Below are 24,463 nucleotides of genomic sequence, written 5' to 3' on the forward strand. Positions count from 1 at the left end.
ATTAAAAAGCATTTTTTTCCTCCAGCTGAATTCAGATGTCAGCCAGGACGTTTTCAGTGTGGAACTGGACTTTGTGCTCTTCCAGCTTTTATCTGCGATGGAGAGAATGATTGTGGGGACAATTCTGATGAACTTAACTGTGGTAAGTGACTGTATGTATTAAAGACTTCAGAAACATGCTAAACTGGTATAAATGCCAAGCTATCAAGAAAGTTATTTGTATTTTTATTTTAACTTTGAATCTTTAAATTTTTTAATCTTTAACTTTTAATCTCTTTAAATTAATATTTTTTACTCTTTCAAATTCCAGACACACATGTGTGTCTGTCAGGTCAGTTTAAGTGCACAAAGAATCAGAAGTGTATTCCAATAAATCTGAGATGCAATGGACAGGATGACTGTGGTGATGAAGAAGATGAAAGAGACTGCCGTAAGTTATGTTTAGAAAATTTTGTTCTGACAACTGTAGCTGATTTTAACCCAGAAGCTGAAATAAAATATGTAAAATAATGTTAATGTCCTCTGCAAAATAATGTGAGGAACATGGAAAACAGCTAATGCATCGGACTGTTTAATGTACAATGCTTTATATACAAGAGAACAAAATAAAATGTCATTTATTAACTTCATTTTTAAAAGTCATTTCAAAGAAAACGGGTGTGTAAATAAATTAATTTCAAGCATTTAATTGGGTTTCTGACTTAGGCTGAAATATCCATTTTACTGTTAACCACCTCACAAATGACTCATATTCTTGAGGCTTTCATCTGCCGTGGCTTGCGGCAACACATTTAAAGGGAAAAATACTTTTCTTCTTTTATTGGAAATTATGTAGATCCATAGCTCCTTCTATATCCCTTTTCACTGGTATAGTTCTCTACCTTTTCAATTTCCTTTTCTACGGGTACTTCATTAATTTATCTATGCAACTTTCCATTTACTCATCTTTTTATACATCTTTCGGTAAAATCAGTTTCACTCCATATTTCTCAGAGACAAATAGAGAACGTATTTTCAGTTTTAAAATGGAAATGTACTGAATAGGTAGTATCTTTGATCATTCTACAATTAAAATGATGTTGTTGTCTTCAAATACGTCTCTGTCCTTCACTCAGTTCATTATTCATATCTACAGATGATCTAAAGTGCTTATTCCTATTTTCAGAATTAGTTTTCTCAAAGTTTGCATGTGTTGCATTTCTGAAAGAACATGTCCTTCTCCAAGGGAAGGGTTGCTAAGGATACAAAGGCTTTGTTAATTATCATGTTTAATGGCATCTTCCAAACAATGCAGCAGAGCTATAGTATCTAACAATATAATTATGTTGGTTTGCATGTCACATTTCTTTAAAAACAGATTAAGTGGAGTCAGGTAAGTACATGCAAAAGATAAGGGAGATTGCTCTCTTCGTTATAAAGATCTGCACATGTTATGTGAAAGGTTCTCAAAACCATGAGGTGAACCTGACAAAATGAAATCAGAGCAGTAGAGTCCACAGCACAGCCGTGCTCAAGGATTGTGGTAGGAATAGGGTCAGGATCAGCAGTGAGTTCCTTGGAATGTTTTCCACTAGGATGGGATAGGACAGTCTGCTGTAATACAAAGCAAGCTTTTGAATTGTCTGAAAATCAGCTATCAACCCACCTGCAAAGGCATGAGTTAGGGGGCTGGAAGGGTTCATTATATACTTAAAAAATAAAATAAAATAAAATAAAATAAAATAAAATAAAATAAAATAAAATAAAATAAAATAAAATAAAATAAAATAAAATAAAATAAAATAAAAACACTATTGTCTTACCTAGACATTATGAGCTTCTCTTTTAAGAACGCTAAGTGTGCTAGTTTATATTCTAATAAAATCTAGTTTATGGCTTCTGAAAACTCTTCAGGTGTCTTTGGAGAGACTACCCAAAGTTGTGAGGGTTGTGGGAGGGTTAAGTTTGCCTCAAAGTTCAAGGTGATTTGGGTTCCTGTCACAAGACAGCAAGACAGGTAATAGTTGTTATTATCTTTTATAATATTGATATTATATTTTAACAAACACATGTGCTTTTATTTATTTAATTAATTAATTAATTAATTATTTTTAATTTTGCTAAACCCTTGAAGGAAACAAGCATGTCTCCTTGTTATATCAATATCAGTGGTATTACATTGGTGCCAAGGAGCAAGTTACTTTTCAGCATGTTTGTTGAAAAAAGTTTGTTAAAAATCTTGTGGAGTTCACTAGGTAAAAGTGGGACAAGTATTCATGTTGGATAATGTTATCAAAGAATAGGACATGCTGTTTTCCACCTGTGTTCAGTTCAATTTAAGAAAGTTTAGAGGTTCTTCTACATATACTTATCTCTAAAGAAATCCTTATGAATCTGCTCTCAAATAACTGGTTCACAGTCCAGTCCAGGTATATGTCCTTCATCTTGTCTTTATACTCTCAGTTATGAGTTTAAGAAATAGTAAGATCTGGCATAAATTGATGTAGAGTCATGTTTCACTACATGAATTTAAAGTAGCATTCCACCCACGCTGGCTTGAAAGCAGATTCTTGGTTTAAGGCAGGAACTTAACTTTCCTCTTAGTCTGTGGAGCTGAATGCTGTAAGAAATAAATCAGCAAAGCAAGTAACTTTTCATGAGGAGGAATCTCTGTGAAAGGCTCTTGATGGTTGCAGTGTTCTCACTGCTTAGATAGAAGAAGGAATCCACGAGTACACTCAGGATGTTTTTATTGTAAGGATGTTTTTGTATTCTAAATTCTTGCGTACATCTTCCTATTGTGTGTAAAGTAATAAAAAAAAAAAAAGAAGATGAAATTATAAAAAATGTAAACCTGAATACTGTTTTCTTACAGAAGTTACTTTTTTTTTTTTAACTTTACGTACAAAAAGTGTTTGGAATATAAGCAGAAACTTCTTGATTTAATTTTAAATCCTTTAAACTTCTTGATTTAATTTTTAAATCCTTTTTTTTTTTTTTTTTTTTTTTTTTTAAAGCTGAAAACAGTTGTTCTCCAGACCATTTCCAATGTAAAACAACTAAACATTGCATTTCTAAACTGTGGGTATGTGATGAAGACCCAGATTGTGCTGATGGATCAGATGAAGCTAACTGTGGTAAGCATGACACTGGTTTAGAATATATTACTGTTTTGAGTATGACTGTAGTTTGATGTTGTTGAAAGAAGTAGCAAAAGTATATAAGGATTTCATTTAAGATGTCCTCTTTTGATGTATGGTAGTACCTATCTGGTATGATAGCTTTGTCTGTCTCATACAATTCTTGTTGGATAATTAAACTGTGCACTTTCTATTATACTAATTTATAGCTCCAGCCAATATAGTATCTCATCTGGAATATAATTACGTTCTTAAATTTTTCTTAAAGAATTATCCACTTTTTATCAATTTATTCTGCATACTTTATTGTTTTTATGATTAATAAACAGTAAAAAATTTCATAGTTTGCTATAATCTACTGTATAGTTTGAGTAGATTATTCGGTATAATTTCTGCATCACCTTTTTATTTTTTTGTAAGAAAGACACTCAATGTAGCAAAAACATCTTGTAATAAAAGAATTACTTTATTCCATGCAACAAGAGCCACAGTGTTGTGAGATATACTGGGAAATGTAACTCAGAATAAAGACCAGTATGAAGTTGACTTAAATGTTTGTCGACAGAGGTCTCTTAAGTGGAGAATTAGATGTTAAGACTGGCTGGACAGAAGGATCCAGAGCAGACTGCAGTTTGACATGACCAACTTTTGCTTCTGTCAGCGTGCTTCAGTGAGACACACATCCTATCACACGATCTCACAAACTCAGCAACCCCATAGAACTTCTCCAAGAACCTCTGATACTTATAAAATTTTTGTACTTAAATCTGGTAGTTTGAGAAAGCAGATCATCTACAGGCAAGATGAAGGATAGATGTCAGTGCAAGAACTGCACTAACAAAGGGCATTCCCAGCTGCCAAACTGTGGATTCATATTTCTGAGTAACCCATTCAAGCCCAAGTGATATGGAACAAAGAATCTTAAAAAGGTTCATATAATAAAATATGCAAAGCACAAAATTTGAAAGCAGAGCAGGAAAAAAAATAGGGAAAATTAAGAGAAAAAAAAAAACAAAAAACTAATATTGAACAGGAAAATATAATTAAGTCACTGTGATTCATCATTGGCAAAAGCCAATAGAAAGAAAAACAGAAAGAACCTCTGTGCAAAAAACCCTCCCTTTTTATTTTAAATTTGCTAGCTGAACATAATGCCCTTACTTTTTGCGTTGGATCAGAAGGAAAACAATTATCCCTACTCACAGTCTCTGTGCCAGTCGTGATTGTTACACACACTCATCTAAAAAGTAAACATATGCAAGAACAAGATGGCTTTAATCACATTTTAAAGTTTTCTTTATTTTTAGGACTTGAAATATGTTTAAATGATCTTGTTATATCACTAGCTAGAACAAGATTTGGTCGTCTGTGCTTTTGTTTATTTGTTTTTTAATGTATTTAAAGATGGCTATTTTCATGAACAAACTGTGGGGAAATTAAATTATGAAGCTAGAAGTTGAGTGTAATAAAGATATGCATATGTTGGTGCTAATACTAACTTGTTATCATTTATAGTTCATTTTTAAAATGCTTGCAATGCAAAACTTGCATAAAGGGTAATTTCTTCTTTGCTTAAGTGCCCCATAGTCATGTATATATTGCTTAGTAAACGTTTACTACCATATGTTATTGGAGATACTGTATTGAGTGAATTTGTTAGAATTGTTCTGAATGTATTTAGTTTTCTATGGTTCATTTTCAACTCAGACAATTAAAGTAGTTAGGAAATGCATGCTTATTAATGAGCATGTGGTGTTTTTCAAAGAACAATAGGTAAAGTTAATTCATGCCTGCATTAAAAGAAGCCATTAAATTATGGTAATCCTTACTCACAACTTTACTCCTTTACATCGTAAAAGGCCCTTTTGGGGTTAGAATATGAAGAAAGCTGTGTTCAGTGTTGGAAAGTGATTATAATCTGCTTTAAAGGTTACGTGTATTTAAGGTTTCTATTCGCATAATGTGTCAATGTTAGTATGACTTGTTTTCTGCTTTCTTCTTTTTTAAATATTACTTTGCTTTTTAGCCTAAGGAGCATAAGTGTTTTGTTTTGTTTTGTTTTGTTTGTTTGTTTTTCCTGATGGTGAATCCCCAAAACTGCAGTGTAATGCAGTTAGTGGCAAAATTTTGGTTTTACTTCATTGGTATTGGTATCAATGTGCTTTTAGGCTGTATGTATACAGCTCTTTTGAGCTGAATAAATCGCTCTTTCTGCAAGATCATATAGTTGCTACACAACTTTCCCAAATATTTCTCTTTATTATATCTTAGTTCCATTGTCCTAGTGTTTTCCTGAGCTCTCATTAATGTGAAGAATGAAAGAAAAAACAAGAAATCTGGTCCGTAAGACATGTCAACTGTAAGCTGCTATAAGAGACCAGAATCAACCCAAAGGAATAAAAAAGCTTTCAGATTTCTCAAGTGAAGAAAGCCTTGCAGATATAAAAAGTATTTTGTAAAGGAAAGAGTTAAATTATTGTTTGTTTTAGATAAATTAGGAAGAAGAAAGATTAATATTCTATCAGTACTCATACATTTAGAATACACATAAGGATATTAAAATAAAATCCAGTCTTTCTACAAAAGCGTAAAGAGGCAGTCATAGAAAATGTATTCGGCATTCTTGAGAACTAGGTGATTCTTTATAAAGAATAAGAAAAGATATCTTGCACATTGTCTTCAACCTAGCAGGTGGCTGAAAAGAAAGGATGTTATCTCTGTGTTCTGTGTGTTACTGATTAGATCTTTGTGTGTCTGCCCAATGTGGAAGAACAAATAGTATATGATCTGTGAGTAATCTTTAGGACTCATTTTAGGGGAAGATATGTAGTGTGGGATTATAAAGTTTACTAGAAGTACTTTAATGTGTAGGATGGGTTTCTGATTTGAAACCACCTTTTACAAAGCTACAGATGCAAATGCAAGAGTTCTGGTTTTTATTTTTCTCATTTTTATGTTTTATAATGTTAAAAGTTTTTTGCCATTGTTAAAAGCTAAAAAGTTAAAAGTGTTTGCCCATGTAAGTATTTGAAATGTCATGATTGAACTATCAGTAACTATGTATGAATTACTTCTGTCATCTTGAGAAACATCATAAGAAGTACGTTTTGAGAAAAGTGTTTATAGTCTTGAAGTTGGCAGAGAATGGGGAACAAATGCAAGAGGCAGTACTTTAATTAACAAATATGTGAGTGTGAGGAGCTATGCCGCTGTTTGCCGCCACCTTTTTGATATTCAATTTTTTTTTTTGCTCTATATCTCTAGTTCCAGAACCACACCTAAATCAAACTACAAAAAGCAGCAGTTTGGGCCATAGTATCAAATGTAATATCTCTAATTTGGGACATCATCCTTTCTATTTCAGAGGCAGAAAAATCAGGTTGACTTAAGCTAATTCTCTTTTGTTCTGTCAGTTATTAGAATTTATCAAGTTGTCATAATAGCAACATGAAGTTTGATCTGGGAAGTTATGAAATAGCTGAATGGAAATTTAAGAAATTCCTGCTGAAATATCATCACAGTGAGATAAAAAAATAAAACACAGATGCAAATCCTTCTTGCTGGAGTAGTTCAGAGTGTTCACGCATCCCCAGTAGGTTTTGCCTATTCTGTAAACAGGAAATCTCATTGAGAATTTACTGCATGAAGAAATTTAATTTCAGTTTAGCATTATATGCTTTTTTTCCTCTGTGTAAGCAGACTTTCAGTCCAAGACAACAAAAGGTGAAAACACAAAGCAAAATGCAAAGTTTTGTTACGTGTGATTAGTCTTAAATAATTGCATGCAAACATAGCTGTTGAGAAATATGTATTATGTACATTTTTAAAAAAATGTAGTTTACTGTGATCTGATCTTTTGTAGAGCAATCTTATAGTAAAATTCAAGGGAAAGTCAATGTGTTTTTTGAGATTCAATTGTTAACCCCTCCAAGATAATCTGTTCATCACTTCTAAATTTCACATTTCCTATTTCAAATGAGAGTTTTTTACAGTGTGTATTTTAATTTTATCATCAAATTTGTAAGTATATCTCTTTTGGTAAGAGTGAATAAAGATTTTTTTAAAGAATGTGATATGACAAATAAATTAGTTCTGAAAATAACTTTTTAAGTTTTTAGGTTGCTCCTTCTGAAAGGTGTTTAGTAATGTTGTGTCAGCAATGTTTCCACTTTTGACTCTGCAGTGATATAAATGATATTCATCCTAATTACAGATAAAAAAACATGTGGGCCTCATGAATTCCAGTGCAAAAACAACAACTGTATTCCAGATCATTGGAGATGTGACAGTCAAAATGATTGTGGTGATAATTCTGACGAAGAGAACTGTAGTAAGTAACTTTTACCTACGTGCATGTTACAATGAGTACAGTCAGTTTAACATGTAAGAGTATTTTTTTTTAATTTGGATAAATTGCACATATATGCTTTCTTACAATGCCATCTGATCCACTGAAAATTAGTCAACCAGAATTGAAAATGTCTCTTGCTGAAATTTTCCAATTTTATTAATTCTTAAAGATCTGCAATTCTCTGAGAGCTACAAAAGAAAAAAAAGTCTGAATTGTGAGTTGTCAATAACCCGATGAACTCACAATAATCAGTGTCAGAATTAGCTTACCTTTGTCAGTTACTCTTACGTTTCATGTTTATTATCTCTATATAAGAAAAATAAAACATAGTGAGAAATACTGTTTAACAATAAACAATTACTGTTTAATAATAACAATAATAATAATACTGTTAACACCTTGTTAAACAATTTTTTGATCATACACTATCTGCCTTTGGTAACCCGTTTCTATAATACTTAACTAGATTAAAAAGTAGACCTTGTTACTGAAAGTAGCTTGGTTAATCTAGTTCTCTTCCACCCATTAGGAACTCCAATGCCTAATAAATCTCTGTAATATCACTTTCAGTGTGTTATTTAGATCTGATTCTCAGGAAGCAATGACAAATTCATAATTGTTTCTTTCATCCTGCAATCATTGTCTATATAGCATAAATATTGTCTATATAGAAATTCCAGCAGTAGTTCTGAAGCATCTTCTCTTCATTTGGCAAACAAATTCTGTTCCTTTTTTCTTTTGTTCTTAGAAATACAATAAATTAATATCTTTTTGTACAGATAATCTTGTATGCATGTCTCTGGTTGTATAACCTGAATGTGTTTTTAGCATCTTTGAGGTCTAGAATGCTGTCAAAGCCAGAATGTTTAATAAACTAGGCATCCTCATGGTGTGCAAGTGCTGTTTGCTCCTTTCTCCCTTTTGAGATATGCTGTCCAGAGGTAGAGGATGTCTGAAGACTAGTTCATTTAGCTTGAAAGTTTAAGTGGATTTACATGCCTTTTGATCACTATCTGTTTGGAAAAAAAAAAAAAAAAAAAGAGTTACTGAAAGCAATGGTGCCATAGTTTTCAAATGCAAATGCTTCATTTAAAGAGGAAGATGCCATCTGACTCAGAGCCATTTATTGTTAAACCTGGACAGGACACGGGGCAGGGAAGCAGGTGTTGCTGACAACACACAAAAGCTTTCTTAGCTTCACTGGATATTTTATTTTGGATTTGAGTATTAGTGATGGTGAGATTTTTCCATTTCTATTATAAATAGCAAGAAATTATTTTCTATTATGCTCATGTAAAAATCAAAGAAAGACACAGGTTTGGTATAGCAGTGTTAATCTATGTGACTGGATAATCTTTTTAAAAGTTGGAAATTAAAAACAGAAAACAAAACAACAACAACAAAAGCCCACCTCCACTAAACATTACTACTGTATGCAAAATAAGTATCAAGCATCTTACTTGAAATTTTGTCATGTGTGAAGTGGTATTTATTTATTGTCCAGAACTGTTAATTCTCTTCTGTAAAGTTTAGGTTGTCATAGAATAAGGTTGTAAAAACAAGTGTTCAAGTAATATAGGAGAAATTATTCAGCAATTTCTTTTTATTTATTTATAAATAAATATAATATATCTATTAATAATATAATAAATAATAAAAACAATATTTATATATAAATAATAAATATATAAAAATAAATAAAAATAATTATGTAATATATTAAATATAAATATATAGATAGAAAAATGTATTCATTAAGCTTCCCTTCTTTGTGTTCACATCAATACCTAAGTTATATACTCCATTCCTGGCTGTTCTCTAGACTTTCAGATAAGGAAATCTGTAGTTAATTGGAGTGGACAGAATTAGTGAGTTGAGAGTATCTGGATACAGCCTGTGCATTAAACTAAAATTGTTTAAATTCTCAGAACAAACCTTACAATATGTAAGTGTTAAACAGATCTTTGTGTAGTGATGAATTGTAGTTTGTGTTTTCTTTTCAGTATTCCTTTTTCTTTTGCTTGTCAAATGCATACTTTTCTTCCTAACTGTTTTCTTCCTAAGTCTCTTATTCTGCTGTCTAAATTAAATGCAGTATGCTGGCACAGTTGTAAAATTCAAAATCTCAGAAGCATTGGGAAAATACATAATATTGTTCAGTTGTTCAAAATAGATGTAGAAAATTCTTTATGGGCTGTCTGGCCACTTATAGAATCAAGTGCAATGAAACAAATATATATTAAATTAGAGCTTCAAAAGAATTTGACAAAATGTATTGCGTGGCACGTTATGATAAGTTGTTCATAGCATACATGAATTTACAAAGGGCTTTTCAGGCAGCTATATCAGAAAATGAGCTGTTTCTCAAGAATACAGAATGAATTCATTGAATTTTAGAAATTCAACTCAAGTATGTACATTTATCTATATTATTTACTTTCGCATACAATAGTAACCTGAAGTTATCAGCAGCAAAAGAGTGAGTTAGAAAATACCACACAGGGGGGTGAAAAAATATTAGTGCTATAATGCCAAGAGATATGTCTGTTAAGACTGTGTTTCTGGCATAGCATCTCCAGACCTTTTTGTTCTTTACCTTCATTTGTCTTACAATGTACAGTGTGAACCATTCCTCCCAGCTTATTTGTTTACTTCTTTGTAGTTCTTATCTAATGAACTTCTTACCACATCATTTTATATAGATGAATGCAAAAGTGTTGTGCTCCTTCAAAAAAATGTCAGAAAACTAGTGAAGGATGTCACACCCATTCCCACAACTTCATATCAGAAGCAGTTTGACAGGAGTAGCTCAAGGAAGAGAGAGGACAGCCATGTTAATGGGAACCTAGACAAGGACACATGAGAAGCAGCAGTTACAATGAAAAGAGACAGTAACTGACAGTACTACCAAACTTGCCATAAATATTTTTAAGTAACGATTGAATTTTCCAGTGAATATGCTCAAAACTGGAAAATCCTTTTAAAACATTAATCCTAATGAAGGCAGCCTTCTGTCATTTTGACCCTCTCAAATAAGTAAGAATTATTAAGGACAGAAAAGATTCATACTGCTAGCACTAAATAAAGCAAGGTATTTTTAACTCTTCTCAGTTAATTATTATCTTTTTGGAAGGGGAATATGCTGTTAGAGTTTTTGGGGTTATTTTTAAAGAAATTAGGCCAAAGTATTTTCTCTTTGAGGGAACTTTAAAAATGGGAAAATCTGTAGTAATGAGTCTTATTCCTGCTCAAAAGAAGGCACCAGCAATGTTTTATTGAATGTAATTAAAGAAAATATAAAGTACTGTAAACATTGAAGCAAAGCAAATGTAATAATGCTGTAGAAGGACATGCATTCAATCAGTGTGGAAATATTACAGTTGCTGGATAATCTTCTCAGTGGTGTTTTGTTGCGCTTACAAGTTGTCAAGAAAACAAATTAGTTAATTTTGTCCTTGGATAAGTTTGTATCCTAAATGCAATGAGAACCAGCAATTATTTAATGTCTGAGTGAAAACATTTAAATTAGCATATTGAAAGAAACTAATCTGGAATGTCTCTTAATGTCATCGTGAGTAGATCTTGAGTGGACAGTGCTATAAATTCTCTGCATTCTTTACACTGCTTAAGGCTCAACTGATTTGGTGCAAATAGGACCATGCGTAGTGTCAGTTTTCTAAAAGCAGCTAGGTTTCAGTGGTAGCTAACGGCAAGTAAAGGCTTTACTTCAATAAAATTATGTGTACTAAAGATTTATTCTTTTACGGACATCTACCAGTTCTATGCCTAGATTAACATAGAACAAGTGTTGTCTTTTTGATTAAACATGATGCTGAAAAAATACAAAATAAAAAATTAAATTCTGTTTTGAAAATCACATTAAATACACAAAGAAAAAATTATTAACTATTTCATGCTTACAGGCATTCATTCTACAGGATGGTCTATGCTACTGCTTTTAGCTGTATAGCAATGGAGACTTAAAAGGAAGAACGGTTTTGATTTTACCTCCTCTTTCATTTTGTCACGTTAATACTGTTTCGCTTATGTTATGTGGATGCATCACACTTGGTACTCTGGCTTGGCTTACTGAAAGGTTTCGCTCCCACATAATTATCTGGTAGTATATCTGATGAATACAGTATCCCCAGCTACATCCTTTTTCGTCCAGTGAGGCAGAGACCTCCATTCACAAAATGAGACTTTGAGGCATATATTCGTATCATGTAGTCATTTGTAAAGGTAGTTCTTTCAGTACAGAGAATAATATCTAGCTACTACAATTATCACTTACTACATCATCACTATTCAGTGCTCTGGCAGGACATATAAACACGCTGCTTCAGACCAGGGGTCCTTTTTGTTGGTTTGTTCCCAGTAGTGGCCAGTAGCTAGGACAGAGTAAACCATGACAAGCCAGAAATGTCTTCTGAGTATTCTTTCAGTTTCTATTTTCAGTTCATTGATTTTCCTTATCCGTGTGTGCTTTGTATATCTAGTAAAACTCAGTAGATCTCTTTCAAATCTCTTGAGCCCCAGGATATGTCCCATCCCGTCCCGTGTCCCCCCCCCCCCCACACATCTTTACCATTCTTTTGTGAAGTAATTAACTTTTACAATGAAACAATCCATTGAATAAGTAATCGTCACCCTTAATTTTGAACTCGGTTCCTGTTTGCTTAATGACTCTGTATGACTCTTCCTTAGTGTTTATCTTAATTATGTACTCCATAGAGAGAGTCCATAGAACAGCATATTTTGCATTATATCCTGTGTAATAGGCTAAAACTTTATTATTGATGATAGTCTAACCAAGAACACAAAATCTTTGTCGATTACTAAGCAAACATTTTCAAAAGAACTGAGACGTGGATGACTTCTTTGAAGGTCTCTTTATGTAATATAATTTTGCTTTACATGTGTTTCTGCTTTGCATTTTACATAATGGCTCCATTCTGTATCTGCAGAATCTTTAATACCTTGAAAGAAAGTATGGCCTAAGTACATCCCCCTAATTCCTCTAAGTCTATATGATGGGCTGCCAAATGCCTGAATGAATCAAGAGGTCAATATACAACCCTAATCCATTCTGTTTGAAGAGCTTCCATCCCGTTTATGTTGCTGTTACTTGTTTTTCTACATACAGGTTGCACCCTTCCTTGTATATAAATTAGTTTTTCTAAAAGTTGGTTTTGCAACAGCTGTTGCAAAGCACAGAATCCTCATAAGGAGCAAACATGTTTGGCCTGCACAAATACAGGTAAAAAGTACAGTATAAGTTTGAACCTCATATTCTATTTTAAGGGAAAAAAAAAAAAATTGTTCTTCCCTCTGAGTTATATGCAAGTAGCTTGGTCTCCTAATAAAATCTTGTCAGTTCATGACAGTACAATATCCATGCTTATTAAATAAGAAATTGAACCCCAAATATGAAATGATTTTAAGTCTTTCTCATGAGATCCCATTCTTGCTATCGTTTAAACTGATAACAAAAGTGTCTGTTGGCTCTACAGATAATTTTCCAACTTTAAAAGGTGAAAGGAGATCATCTTATGTTCTGTGTTTCAAATAAGATTCTTTCTAATAATTCAAAAATGCTTTTTTTCAGGAAGGAGTTTCAGTGCTTTTATAAGGCAGAAGCTGAAAGATGCTGTCCTTTATTGGTTATACAGAGGTCTATTAATACTTATTCCTTTCACTAACAGCCACAGCACTGATGGGAAAGTGCTCTTCTGTGTTCATATGTAAATCACATAGATGTATTCCAACAGCAGAAGAAATATTTCTTGCAAACAGAGAAATGAGAAGTTAGCCCATTGTGTACATTTTTGCAGAATCAAATCTCTGTTTATAAATAATTCATTAGCAGTATAGAAAAAGTATTTGCTTATATTTTGCAAATAAGTACAGAAACATGACAAATGCTTATTTGCATGTGAATTGTTTTTCCACAAAGTATTTCCTTTACATAATTTATCATATCTTGAACTTCCTCTCCTGGCCTGTTGACAGTAAAGAGAATCAAATGTCAGTGATTTGCTGACATTTATACATTGAGCTTTTGCTTTGAGAAAATTAGTATTATGTATATAATCTAAGAAACCATATAAATGCTAACCTTTGATTTGCTTAAAAATAACATTGCTGGAGAACTGATGAAACTGGTGTAGATTTGCTTTTATTACTACTTCCCTACAGCTTTAAAATTAAAAGTTGTGCCTACCTGAAAAATGAAATTCCTCTCTAAAAACTTTCAAACAGAGTAATTTTGACTTTTATTTATTAAGTGAGGGGAAAATAAATGAAGAAGAAGCTGAAAAATCCATCAGAAATACTCCTTTCTTGAGACAGTCTTTGATTTCTACAAATTGAGACTTCTTAAGAAAAAAAAAAAAAAAAAAACCACACACAAAAACCTTCATTTGACTTCACCAGAGATCTGTGCAACTCATGTCTAATGTGTTCTCACGCTGGTGTTATCTGCCAAATACTTCTCAATTGGGAGTTTCTAATTTTGGGGGTGGAGAAGGGATGTCATTTGTTTTTTTTTGTTTGTTTGTTTGTTTGTTTGTTTGTTTTAGTTTTTCCCTGATTACTCTGTTACGTTTCCCCACAAAACAGCCATGTTTCTAATTTCCATTCCTATTTAAAGACCTTTTAGTATTACTTAGTCTATTCCTACTCTCAGTTTCTCCTTTCTCTTTTTCACCCTCCCTCCATTGATTTAGTTGCTGTTGTTTGCCATTTGCCTGAACTCTTCCTAGCTCTCTGTTGAAAAGATCCTAACAATCAATCCTTTTTCTTGATTTTACATTATTTATATAATACAGTGTTTCCTCCAACAGAAATATTCTCACAAATAAACCTTGGTTGCTTTTTCAGTCCTACTCTCCAAAAACTGTGTGACAGTCAAGACTAAATTGCATATAAAGGCTCCATTACATTTTGCTCAATTATCTCTTCTGTACCTTTGTTTAATGTAATGGTTCAAAGTCCAGAGGGACTTCTTTTTTTTTTCCCCAGTGTCTTTTAGAATAGATTAGTTCAGTTGGAAGGAATCTTCAGAGATCATCTTGTCCAACTGCCTGACCATCGAAAGTTGAAACATATTATTGAGGGCATTGTCCAAATATCTCTCGAACACTGACAGGCCTGGGGCATCAACCACCTCACTAGGAAGTCTGTGCTAGTGTCTGACCTCCCTCACAGTAAAGAATTTTTTTCTAATATGCAGTCTGAACCTCCCCTGGCACAGTTTTTACCAGTCCTACATGTCTTGTCATCAGTTTTCAAGGAGAAGAGATCTGCACCTCTCCACTTTCCCTCCTCAGGAAGTTGTTGAGAGCAGTGAGGTCACTTCTGAGCCTTCTTTCTTCCACACTAGATGACCCAAGTGTTTTCAGCCTCTCTTTGTAGGACATGCCCTTCAGACCTTTTACCAGCTGTTTGTCCTCATTTTCAGGAAGAAAGTGCATGGTATTCTTTTGGGAGAATCTTCCACTTTGCTCCCCTGTCCAGTGTTTTCATGGCAGTAAAAGCGAAAACGCAGAGCTATGCAGACAGTGAAGTAAATAGGCTGAAGCAGCAAATCTCACTTTCTCACGATTATTCCATCGCTCCCTGCGGCCTACTTCTGTTTGCTTTGCCTGTACCTTGAATTAATTTTGTCTGCTCTTCCCTTTTATTGTGTCCGCCTTTTATAATGACTTCAGACCTACCTGTGTTTTGTTTCTTCCTAGGGAATAGAAGAACATATCAATTTATCAAAAAATATCCCATTTATCTTCCAACTTTTACTGTCTCCTGTCCATCTGTAAGCTCCTAAGATTCTTTTTATCTAACATCTTTCTGTTTTCTCTGACATTACTTAAAAACTCCATCCTTGTTCTTACCTTTACTTCTTTTCTGTTTTCAAACATTCTGACAATAGTGTATTTTTTATGAAAGTTTGCTGTCCATTAACTTTTGCACCTCATTGTATTCTCTTTCTGTTAAACTACTTTAACAGTTTTGTCAGCATTTTGGTCAGTAGATAATTGTCATGTTTCATCTCATATTTAATTGCTTGAAAACTGAATTACTTTACTTGAAACTCCGAACCTTCCTTCTTAGGTATTGCATTTAGCATCTCAAGATCGTTCCCCTGAATGCTTAGCACAGGGGAAGCTAATTCTTGACATACATATTTGCTAAAAGGTATGTGATAAAAGGTACACTATTGAGCGATTGAAAGTGAAAGATCTGTTTAGTTCTAATTAGATCGGATAGTAATGACTGCAAAACAAATTTCTAGTCTGTGGTATCTCTCACTGAACCTGTGATAATATGCATGCATTAAAATAAATAATGTTTACATATTCATCATCACATAATTTTCTAAAGAAATATGTCAACTGAAATGACAGAATTTTCATTAATATCTTATATGTAAATGAAAAATAGTTTTAAATTTTAACAACACAAAAATCCTACAGACAAAAAAATCCTGAGTTTCAGAGTTGGTGTTTTTTTGACTTTGTTATAGTAATTCATTGATTGGTTGGTTGGTTTTTGTTTGTTTGTTTGTTTTTGTATGAAATATTTTTATGTAAATGCTAATAAATAGAAATTTACCTCTTTTGGTTGTTACTTTTCTTTATTCAGAGCCTCAAACATGCACTTTGAAAGACTTTCTTTGTGCAAATGGAGACTGTGTTTCAGCAAGATTCTGGTGTGATGGAGACTATGACTGTGCAGATGGCTCAGATGAGGTAGGTTTCTTCCAGGAGAAACATTTGAGAAAATTGGTAGTTTTTTGACCTTATATTGTTTGACCATGGTTTTCCCACATATGACTGTTTTAATAAGCAGTAATAGAAACTGTAGACATGAGTCGATAAATACATATGTATTTACTAAATTGAACCTATTTAATTAGTTCTAAAAGCAGAAGCTGACTTAAAATCAAGCCATATTTATCTGTAGTTTATCTACATCTTTTTGGCTCCATCAATGATCTGAACCTCTTCCCATCCTCCATACATTTTCTGTCCCAGCTGGGTAGCAATTGCTTTCAATACCAGCAGTCAGTTCGTTTGGTTTACGTTTTTTTGCTGAAAATATGTAGACTGTTGCTTATGTAGCAGAAGTTTCATGGATATTTACTTTACAGTTTCTCTGTTCTTTCCTTTTGTCCCCTTTCCTTTCCTGCTAGTATTGGACCTCAGGTGCTTCCCACCTTTCATGGATCATACTTACAAAGATATTTTATTTCATAAGGCATTGCTGTATTTAATAATGTGAAGGGTTATGGCCATTAATTTCTCTGATTAGCTGTATATTTGCCTATGTTTATATTAAACTCTTGATTTTGTATACACATTGTTTTTATTGTAACAGAGGTATTGTGAAACAGGCTGTTCAAGGGACCAGTTCCAGTGTTCCAACGGTCAGTGCATATCAGCAAAATGGAAATGTGATGGTCATGAAGACTGCAAACTTGGGGATGATGAGAAAAATTGTGAACCAGGTATTGTTTTATATAATGCTGACAAATAAAACTGAATGAAACAAGGAATAAAGCAGAATGAAACAAGGAGAAAATAAGTCAATAACTTGAGAACTTGTGAGTTACGAGTAGGGAGGAGTGCAAATAAGTCTGGCATAGACTTATTTGAAATAATGACTTATTATTACTTTTGAGTTTGTATCATTGTGTCTTCCTACTCATGTTTAAAACAAAAATATTTATATACAGCCACACAATATGAAACTTGTTGAGAGGAATGGTATTTAATTTTAATGAAATATAATTCAGCTTACAAAATTTTGCTCTGATAACACCAGCATCTCTTGGCATGTTATGGTATCTGGAGATTTTTTGTTTTATGGTGTTAATTCAGTATTTACTAGTCCTTACACAAAGGTTTTCTTTAGCAAATTTGTTTTATTTCATTATTATTGTCTTGGAAAATGTAGTTGTTTATATTTGTGGGGGTTTTTTTGTAAGCTTCATCTGCATTAATGAAGCTTATGGAATTTTATGACACAACTTTCCTGATTTCTAAGGCATCAAAAATGTCTACTTGTGTTTTAAATAAAAACTGATTAATAAGTATTTATTTAAAATTTTAATAATGTGTGCATGCCAAAATTGTGGTTTCATATAACTTAAGTTTGTTTAATTATTAACATTTACATAATTTAGGTAAAGCCTAGGCCCACTTTAAGCATGCATTTTATAATATACTAATTCTGTGAATATGTGCATATGTGTAGTTGCCATCCTTACCAAACATAAGGAAAACACAAAAAGAAATTTCTCAGTGATAAAACACATCCCTTCATTGTCATTATACAATTTAATTAGGATGATACAATTCAGTTTTGTCAAATATTTCCTTGTAAGTTCGGAAAAGTTCATCATTTATAAATACATGTTTGCACACTGTTAAACCAGATAAAGACATGGAATCATAAGACAGCTTATGTATAAGTTATCTTTTTCTTAATGCTAAAATATGTGTTTGTAACCAGCGTCTCCAACCTGCTCTTCAAGTGAGTATATCTGTGCAAGTGGAGGCTGTATTTCAGCATCTTTGAAATGTAATGGAGAGTATGACTGTGCTGATGGATCTGATGAGGTAACTGACAATTTTATTTTTCTAGTGTCTGGCATGAATTTTGTAACAATTTTTAAACTGAATAGAAACACTTTTTTTTTTTTTTTTTCCTGCATTCATTGAACACTGTCAGATAACTTAGCCCCATGATTTTGGTTGCTTTGTATTCACAGTGGATTATGTTTGTTTGCTGTGTGTCCTTTTCAAATAGATCAATTTGTTTCCCCTAAATCAACACCTGGGTGTCATTCTGGGGCAGTTCACTTCAGGGACTGTTCTGTACTCACAGCATGGTTGAGTTTGTGTCACATTTGTCTCCCTCTGTCCTCGAGATATCAAATAATCCAAGGACTCACCTCACTCTCCATGGGCCTTCAAGCCATATTCTTCCTAGATATTAAACCGTTTATATATTTTTTAAAACACTAATATCTTCTTGAACAACTTCAAGAAAAAAAGACACAAAGTAGTTTGTTTTTCTCAAAGCCATAAAGCTGCCATTTAGAGCCAGAAGTATGTATGAGCTAAATGCTACCTAGTGCAGGTGAAGACTCTGAATCCACTCTGAAGGTATCTAGTCCAGATTGATGCGGATATGAGACAGATTGTACTAGCTGGCTTCATATTCAGGATTGTTTCTTTCAGGACTGTCCTGATGAATATAGCCACCGTTTCCATTGCTAATAGTGAGCAACAGAGGCGCTATCAGAACATGTATAGTGTGGTTATGAATTCACTTGGACTTCAGTAACTATTTAAATTACACATGCCATTGTCAGAGACAACTATATTTTATTAAATGCATAGGGCAGTGAAAAACTGTCAGTAAATTTTGTTAGGTTTGTCTTTAGGTATGTTGTTACTTTTAGTCGTTAATAATTAGTTCACATCTGTATTCACACAGATGGATTGTGTAACAGAATGTAAAGAAGATCAATTTCGATGCAAAAATAAGGCTTACTGTATTCCTGTCAGATGGCTTTGTGATGGAATCCATGACTGTGTGGATGGCAGTGATGAAGAAGACTGTGACCAAGGTTGGGCTTTTTACTGGTAGTGTATTCTGTATCATCAAAGAAATCAGTAATACATACCATATTACCAGACTGTTGTTATTTAAAACAATCTTAGAAGTAATAATAAGATGAAAACAATGCATTATAATGAAAAAAAAATCTAAATAAAGACCCCGATTTTCTGTTGTTACATGTAGATGAAATCCTCCATCTAACCAGACCACGCTTTGAATTCTCTTTCCTGAGAGAACAGAACTATGCACATAATTTTATTCACTTGAAGCTAAACACTATGCTTATTCCTTCATGGTTATGACTAAGCTTCCAAATGTTTTTGAGAAATATATCTGTTACATAGTTGATAAAAAAATCAGAAATCTTGTTCTACTATACCTTTTCAATTCTGCATTCATATGTATTTGTATACATGTATGACATACGGATGTGTACACGTAAGCAACTAAATGTTGTTGAAGTTCCCCCTAGTATTTCTCCTGAGCTTAAGACCATGAAAAAGGCGGTAGCAGTGTAACTCTGCACAAGATTTTAAAGTGTAGTGACTCAATAATTATGACAAAGACAGAACATCTCAGTAAAAGAAATTATAGCAACATTTTACTCTGCATTTGTTTTATTTTTCCAGACTTTTTTTTTTTTTCCTTCTCTTTAGAGTATAGTTCTGTGGATTAGGCATCTAGAATCATATGATCTGTGTGTACCTTCAAAGGCATAGCATAATGCAGTACAAAAGTAAGCAATAATAATCTGAGGTGAAGCAAGCAATTGCAGAGTAAAATATCCTTCCATTATTTTGTCATAAAACTACTAAGCAACAACGCTTACCCTGAGGTGGGGGTGAGGGGGAAGGGAGGAAGAGGTTATGTGGGATGATTTAGTTTGAAAGACAGACCAGAAATTATGAAATCTGGAAGAAATGAAGGAAAATGAAGAAATCTGGAAATCTGAAATGTGTTCCAGAGATGTTCAGTTGCAAAGAGCAAATATCATATTTGGAAGTGTTGAAATATGAACCGTTTTATGAAGATGGAAAAATCAACAAACTTTTAGAAGTCCATTTTAAAATTTACAAATATGTAGCCTATATCTCTTTAAAAAGCAATGATCTGTAAATAAGTAGGAACATACTTATTTTATCTGAAGCCTACATTATTCTTTGGATGGCATAATGAAGCTTCTGTGAACTGCAAATTGCTTATAATGCAATAAGAAACCTTTTGCCTAGTTGGTTATTGCTATAATACTTCGTATTTATGTCACAATTATGATTTCTCTTATAGAAATCTATTCTATAAAAGAATGATGGCAGGCAGAGCAATCACATAAAACAAATGCCAGTTTATCTTACTGATAACTATTTTTTTCCTCTTTCAAAATACAGCAAACACAAATGGAATTTTATTCTATAGCATTCTGAAACAATTTCCATACTATTTATTTATAGCCCACAAATGCATGTTTAAAAAAAAACAACTTTTTAGTTTCTTTCAGTCTTATGATTCAACCAGTGTTGTGGCTTTACTGTGATTATACACACAATTATATTCACGTCTTCTGTAATTAAAAAAATAAATAGCTGAATTATATTTTTCCATGAATAATAATAAATAAAATTTCTGTTACTGCTTGTAACATATATTTGCAATGGAGGTGACTCGCATTCAGTAACATAGTATGAGAGTTCCCAACATCCTCTTATACAGTGGGTATTTCATGCAAATTACTGTTCTGGAAAAAATAAAAATAATAAAAAAAAAAAACCTGTTCTGAACCTTTTATGGTGAAAGAAACCCTTCTGTTGTTTTTAATGGGGTGTGAACAGGGCACTGAGTGAATAACTAAAAAACCACTGGAGCTTAATCTAACTATTAGAATAGATGTAATGCATTGAGCAAAGCCACAGGGAGAGTTTTGATGCTATCTTATAAAATTTCATTGTTTCCTCCTCTGCAGATACATGTCCCTTTTCTTCTTCTTTTTTTACTTCTGTACTCTACTTTTCTCAGAAAACTGAGAATCCATCCAGAAAATTATGTTCTGTAGAAAATGAACTTCAAGAAGTTTCTATAACTTCATTGATTGTAATGGTAAAATTTAGTTGTAACATCTTTGAAACAAAATACTTTCTTACTGCTGCACATATTAAAACTGAATCCAGCTTGAAGCATTTTTAAAGCTTGAATCCTCTAGCTCTCACACTCTATTCTGTTTTGTTAGATGTTTCAGAAATCAATCAATACAGAAGTTGTGTGGAAAAAAAATATTCTTGATGTGTTTTGTGTCTGCTAAATATCCCAATGAGATATTTCAGAAGTTATGAAAAGGAATAGACTTTTAGAGGTCACCTAGTCGTATCTACTCTGTACCTATATGTCTAGATCTACCCTAATAGCAAAGTTTATAGCTGGTGAGTTTTCATTGTCTTTCTTTGGTAATTTCCCTTTCTAGTCAGGCCAAATAGGAATTTGCTAGATATAACCAACAGTCATGAGGAGAAAGTGGAAGAAGCATATGGTAAAGGAAGAGATGAGTATTTTCCTCTGCTTCTTCAACTCGTACATGTGGGATTTGCTCATGTAGTTACACTATGTGTCATCCTTTGCAGATAGGATGTGTAATGATGTTATTGATTTCATCAAGAATTGTCATTCATTCTTTGTCTGTTTTCCTGTCTTTTATTTTTTTTTTTTTTGTCTTATTTCTTTCCTTCCAGGGGGAAGTATATGTAGAGCTGACGAGTTCTTGTGCAACAATTCTCTCTGCAAACTGCATTTTTGGGTTTGTGATGGAGAGGATGACTGTGGAGATAACTCTGATGAAGTTGCTGAAATGTGTGGTATGACATTAAATTTTTCAGTGTTTTCAATGTAGTAACACCAGTAAGTGATTTAAAAATAGCATGTAAATACCTAACTATATAAGGACAAGAACATCTAAGTTTTCTTCATTTGATCTTTAGAAGATTATCTTGAAATGTGAGCATACAAGCAAAGTAATACTTTCTAAATACTGAGTTCATATTGTGTTATACTGTTGCCTGTGTTAGTGAAAACTCTAGACAGAGGAACTGGATATAATTTCCCCTGCTCCCTCTTTTTTTTCAGTTTACAGTCTTTACCTCTATTAAAATTACAAGGTAGATGTCAAATAAGAAATTACTTACGTGCCTTTTTAAAGTTATGTCTATCTGGTAGATGTATACTTCTTTATTCTAAAACCAACAGTTCTGTAACGAATGCTAAATGTATTATTACATTACATAGAAATTATCTTGAGTAATTTTTTAAAGAAGTCTAACATCACAAAACTTTAGAAATAGCAAAGTCATTTTTTCCAAAAATACGCAAAACAAAAGACATCATCTATTAGCTAGTGTGAGAAACAAAGTTGTGTTTTTGCAATAGAAGGTGTTTTTGCAGTGGAAAATTCCACTAACTTTGCATATTCAAAAGTGATTGTGCAGCATAGCAGTGTGGAGTATGTTAAGCAGATAAGGGAAAGATCCCACTGTCCCAAAATAAGGAGGATAGCTAAGAAAAACAGGGTGAGCCATACAAAATCAGTAAAAACAAAAATCACGGGCCTTTTAGTCATGAGAGCAGAAGGAAAAAAAAAAAAAAGGAAAAGAAGAAATTAATGGTTGGTCAAATTAAATTGTACCCATATGGTATAGAAGTGCGTCAAATAGGTTGTGAACCTGTAGTACTCAGCCAATGAGGAAACAGGAGAGAAAGCAGGTGTCAGATAATAGGGAATATAAGGTTATGATAAACTTTTACTGTGTGTTCCTTTTTTCAGGACGCCTGCCATTGCAATCATGAATAAAATAACTTCACAGAAGCTATAAAACTGAAATTTTATAAATCTGAAACACTGTAAAACTGAAATTCTCAGAGTTCTTGGAAAAAAAATAAAACCTAGATTAACAGCTACAAGTTATTTTCATGAGTTCAGTCAAGTTTAGTAAAATTAATGTTGAAAATATTTTTTACAGCTATACTTAACTTTTACAGCTATAATTAGCATTCCATTGAACAACGATCTATGGAATCATCAATGCAAATAGTTGTTATGCACATCCAATTTGATGCAGTTTTCCATTGTTACTTCTATTCATGTAATTTCAGAAAAGATATTTGTGAAAAAATAAGCTTCTTAGAGGAAGTGCATAGATGGGAAAAAGTAGTTTCTACATTGAAATATAGATAAGCTTTGCTACTTCCTTTATTTTATTTGTCATATTTAATGATTCTCAAAAAAAAAAAAAGTGTAATAACCTATATCAAACAAAATAATTTCATTCTTGAAATAAAAAACTTACACTGTAAACATTACTTCAGTGTTCTTTTATTAGTTACCAGAACATAAAAAGTACGATTCATATGTCAAGGACAGCTGTGTTCCCATGCCTGCTCATTGCTTTGATAAGGAGACATTAAAGAAGATTCAAGAATACTAGCTTGGGTATTAGCTGATTTCTTTCTTTTTTATTTTTCTTTTTCTTTTTTTTTTTTTTTTTTAATATACAGTAAAGTTTCCATGCCCTCCAACAAGGCCATACAGGTGTAGAAACAACAGGGTTTGTCTGCGACCCGAACAGATTTGCAATGAGGTTGATGACTGTGGTGATAACTCGGATGAAGATCACTGTGGTAGGTGACATTACCTTTCAAGGCATTCAGATCAAAGAAAACAACCTGAAGGCAAACTTTGTTACAGAGATCTGCTTGTCCTTCAGTAAAGTTTAACTGGAGGTTAGTAGATCAGAGTTTGAAACTGAAAGAAATTAAGCTTGAAATAATTTCCAGTTGCTTAATGTTTCATGGTCATTTCAATTTACATGTGTCTAAAATAATCTAAAGAGTTTAAATACTGCCTAAATACTGATTTTTTTTCTTACTCATTTGTAATTACATAGATAAAATCGCATATAAAACAAGACCTTGTAAAAAAGATGAATTCGCTTGTAATGATAAGAAATGTATTCCAATGGAACTACAGTGTGATTGGTTTGATGACTGTGGAGATGGTTCAGATGAGCAAGACTGCAAAATAAGTGAGTTTTTTGACAGTTTGTTTTCATGATTGTAGCAGAAAATAAAGAATAAACTGAGACTTTCATCCACTGAAAACCTCTTCAACAGCATTGAAGTGTAACATGAAAATAACATAACCTGTACAGTATATATAAACAGATACACACACAGTCTTAAAAAAAAATAATTAAAAAAGGCAGCTAATTGTTACTTGATTCTAATTCTATTTGATGTACCAAAAAGGAAGGAAAAGTTGCAATAGCCTTTAGGGTGTTTTGGGTAGTTCTTTTTGGAGTAGATCAGCTATAAGTGAATTGCACTT

At 32.8% G+C, this 24,463-nt stretch overlaps 1 protein-coding gene across 1 annotated transcript in view; it reads left to right on the forward strand.

The window, feature by feature from the left end:
• LRP1B (LDL receptor related protein 1B) overlaps positions 1-24,463 on the forward strand; it is a 669,075-nt gene that overhangs the window by 588,785 nt on the left and 55,827 nt on the right. Inside the window, exons 64-74 of the mRNA XM_038182072.2 lie at positions 26-142; positions 311-430; positions 2,997-3,116; positions 7,333-7,449; positions 16,114-16,220; positions 16,849-16,978; positions 17,986-18,092; positions 18,976-19,108; positions 21,819-21,941; positions 23,635-23,757; positions 24,024-24,161. Of these exons, the coding sequence (XP_038038000.2) occupies positions 26-142; positions 311-430; positions 2,997-3,116; positions 7,333-7,449; positions 16,114-16,220; positions 16,849-16,978; positions 17,986-18,092; positions 18,976-19,108; positions 21,819-21,941; positions 23,635-23,757; positions 24,024-24,161 (1,335 nt within the window). The remainder of the gene's footprint in view (positions 1-25; positions 143-310; positions 431-2,996; positions 3,117-7,332; positions 7,450-16,113; positions 16,221-16,848; positions 16,979-17,985; positions 18,093-18,975; positions 19,109-21,818; positions 21,942-23,634; positions 23,758-24,023; positions 24,162-24,463) is intronic.

This window comes from Anas platyrhynchos, chromosome 7 (assembly GCF_047663525.1).
Source record: "Anas platyrhynchos isolate ZD024472 breed Pekin duck chromosome 7, IASCAAS_PekinDuck_T2T, whole genome shotgun sequence".
In the NCBI taxonomy this organism is placed as follows: Eukaryota; Metazoa; Chordata; class Aves; order Anseriformes; family Anatidae; genus Anas; species Anas platyrhynchos.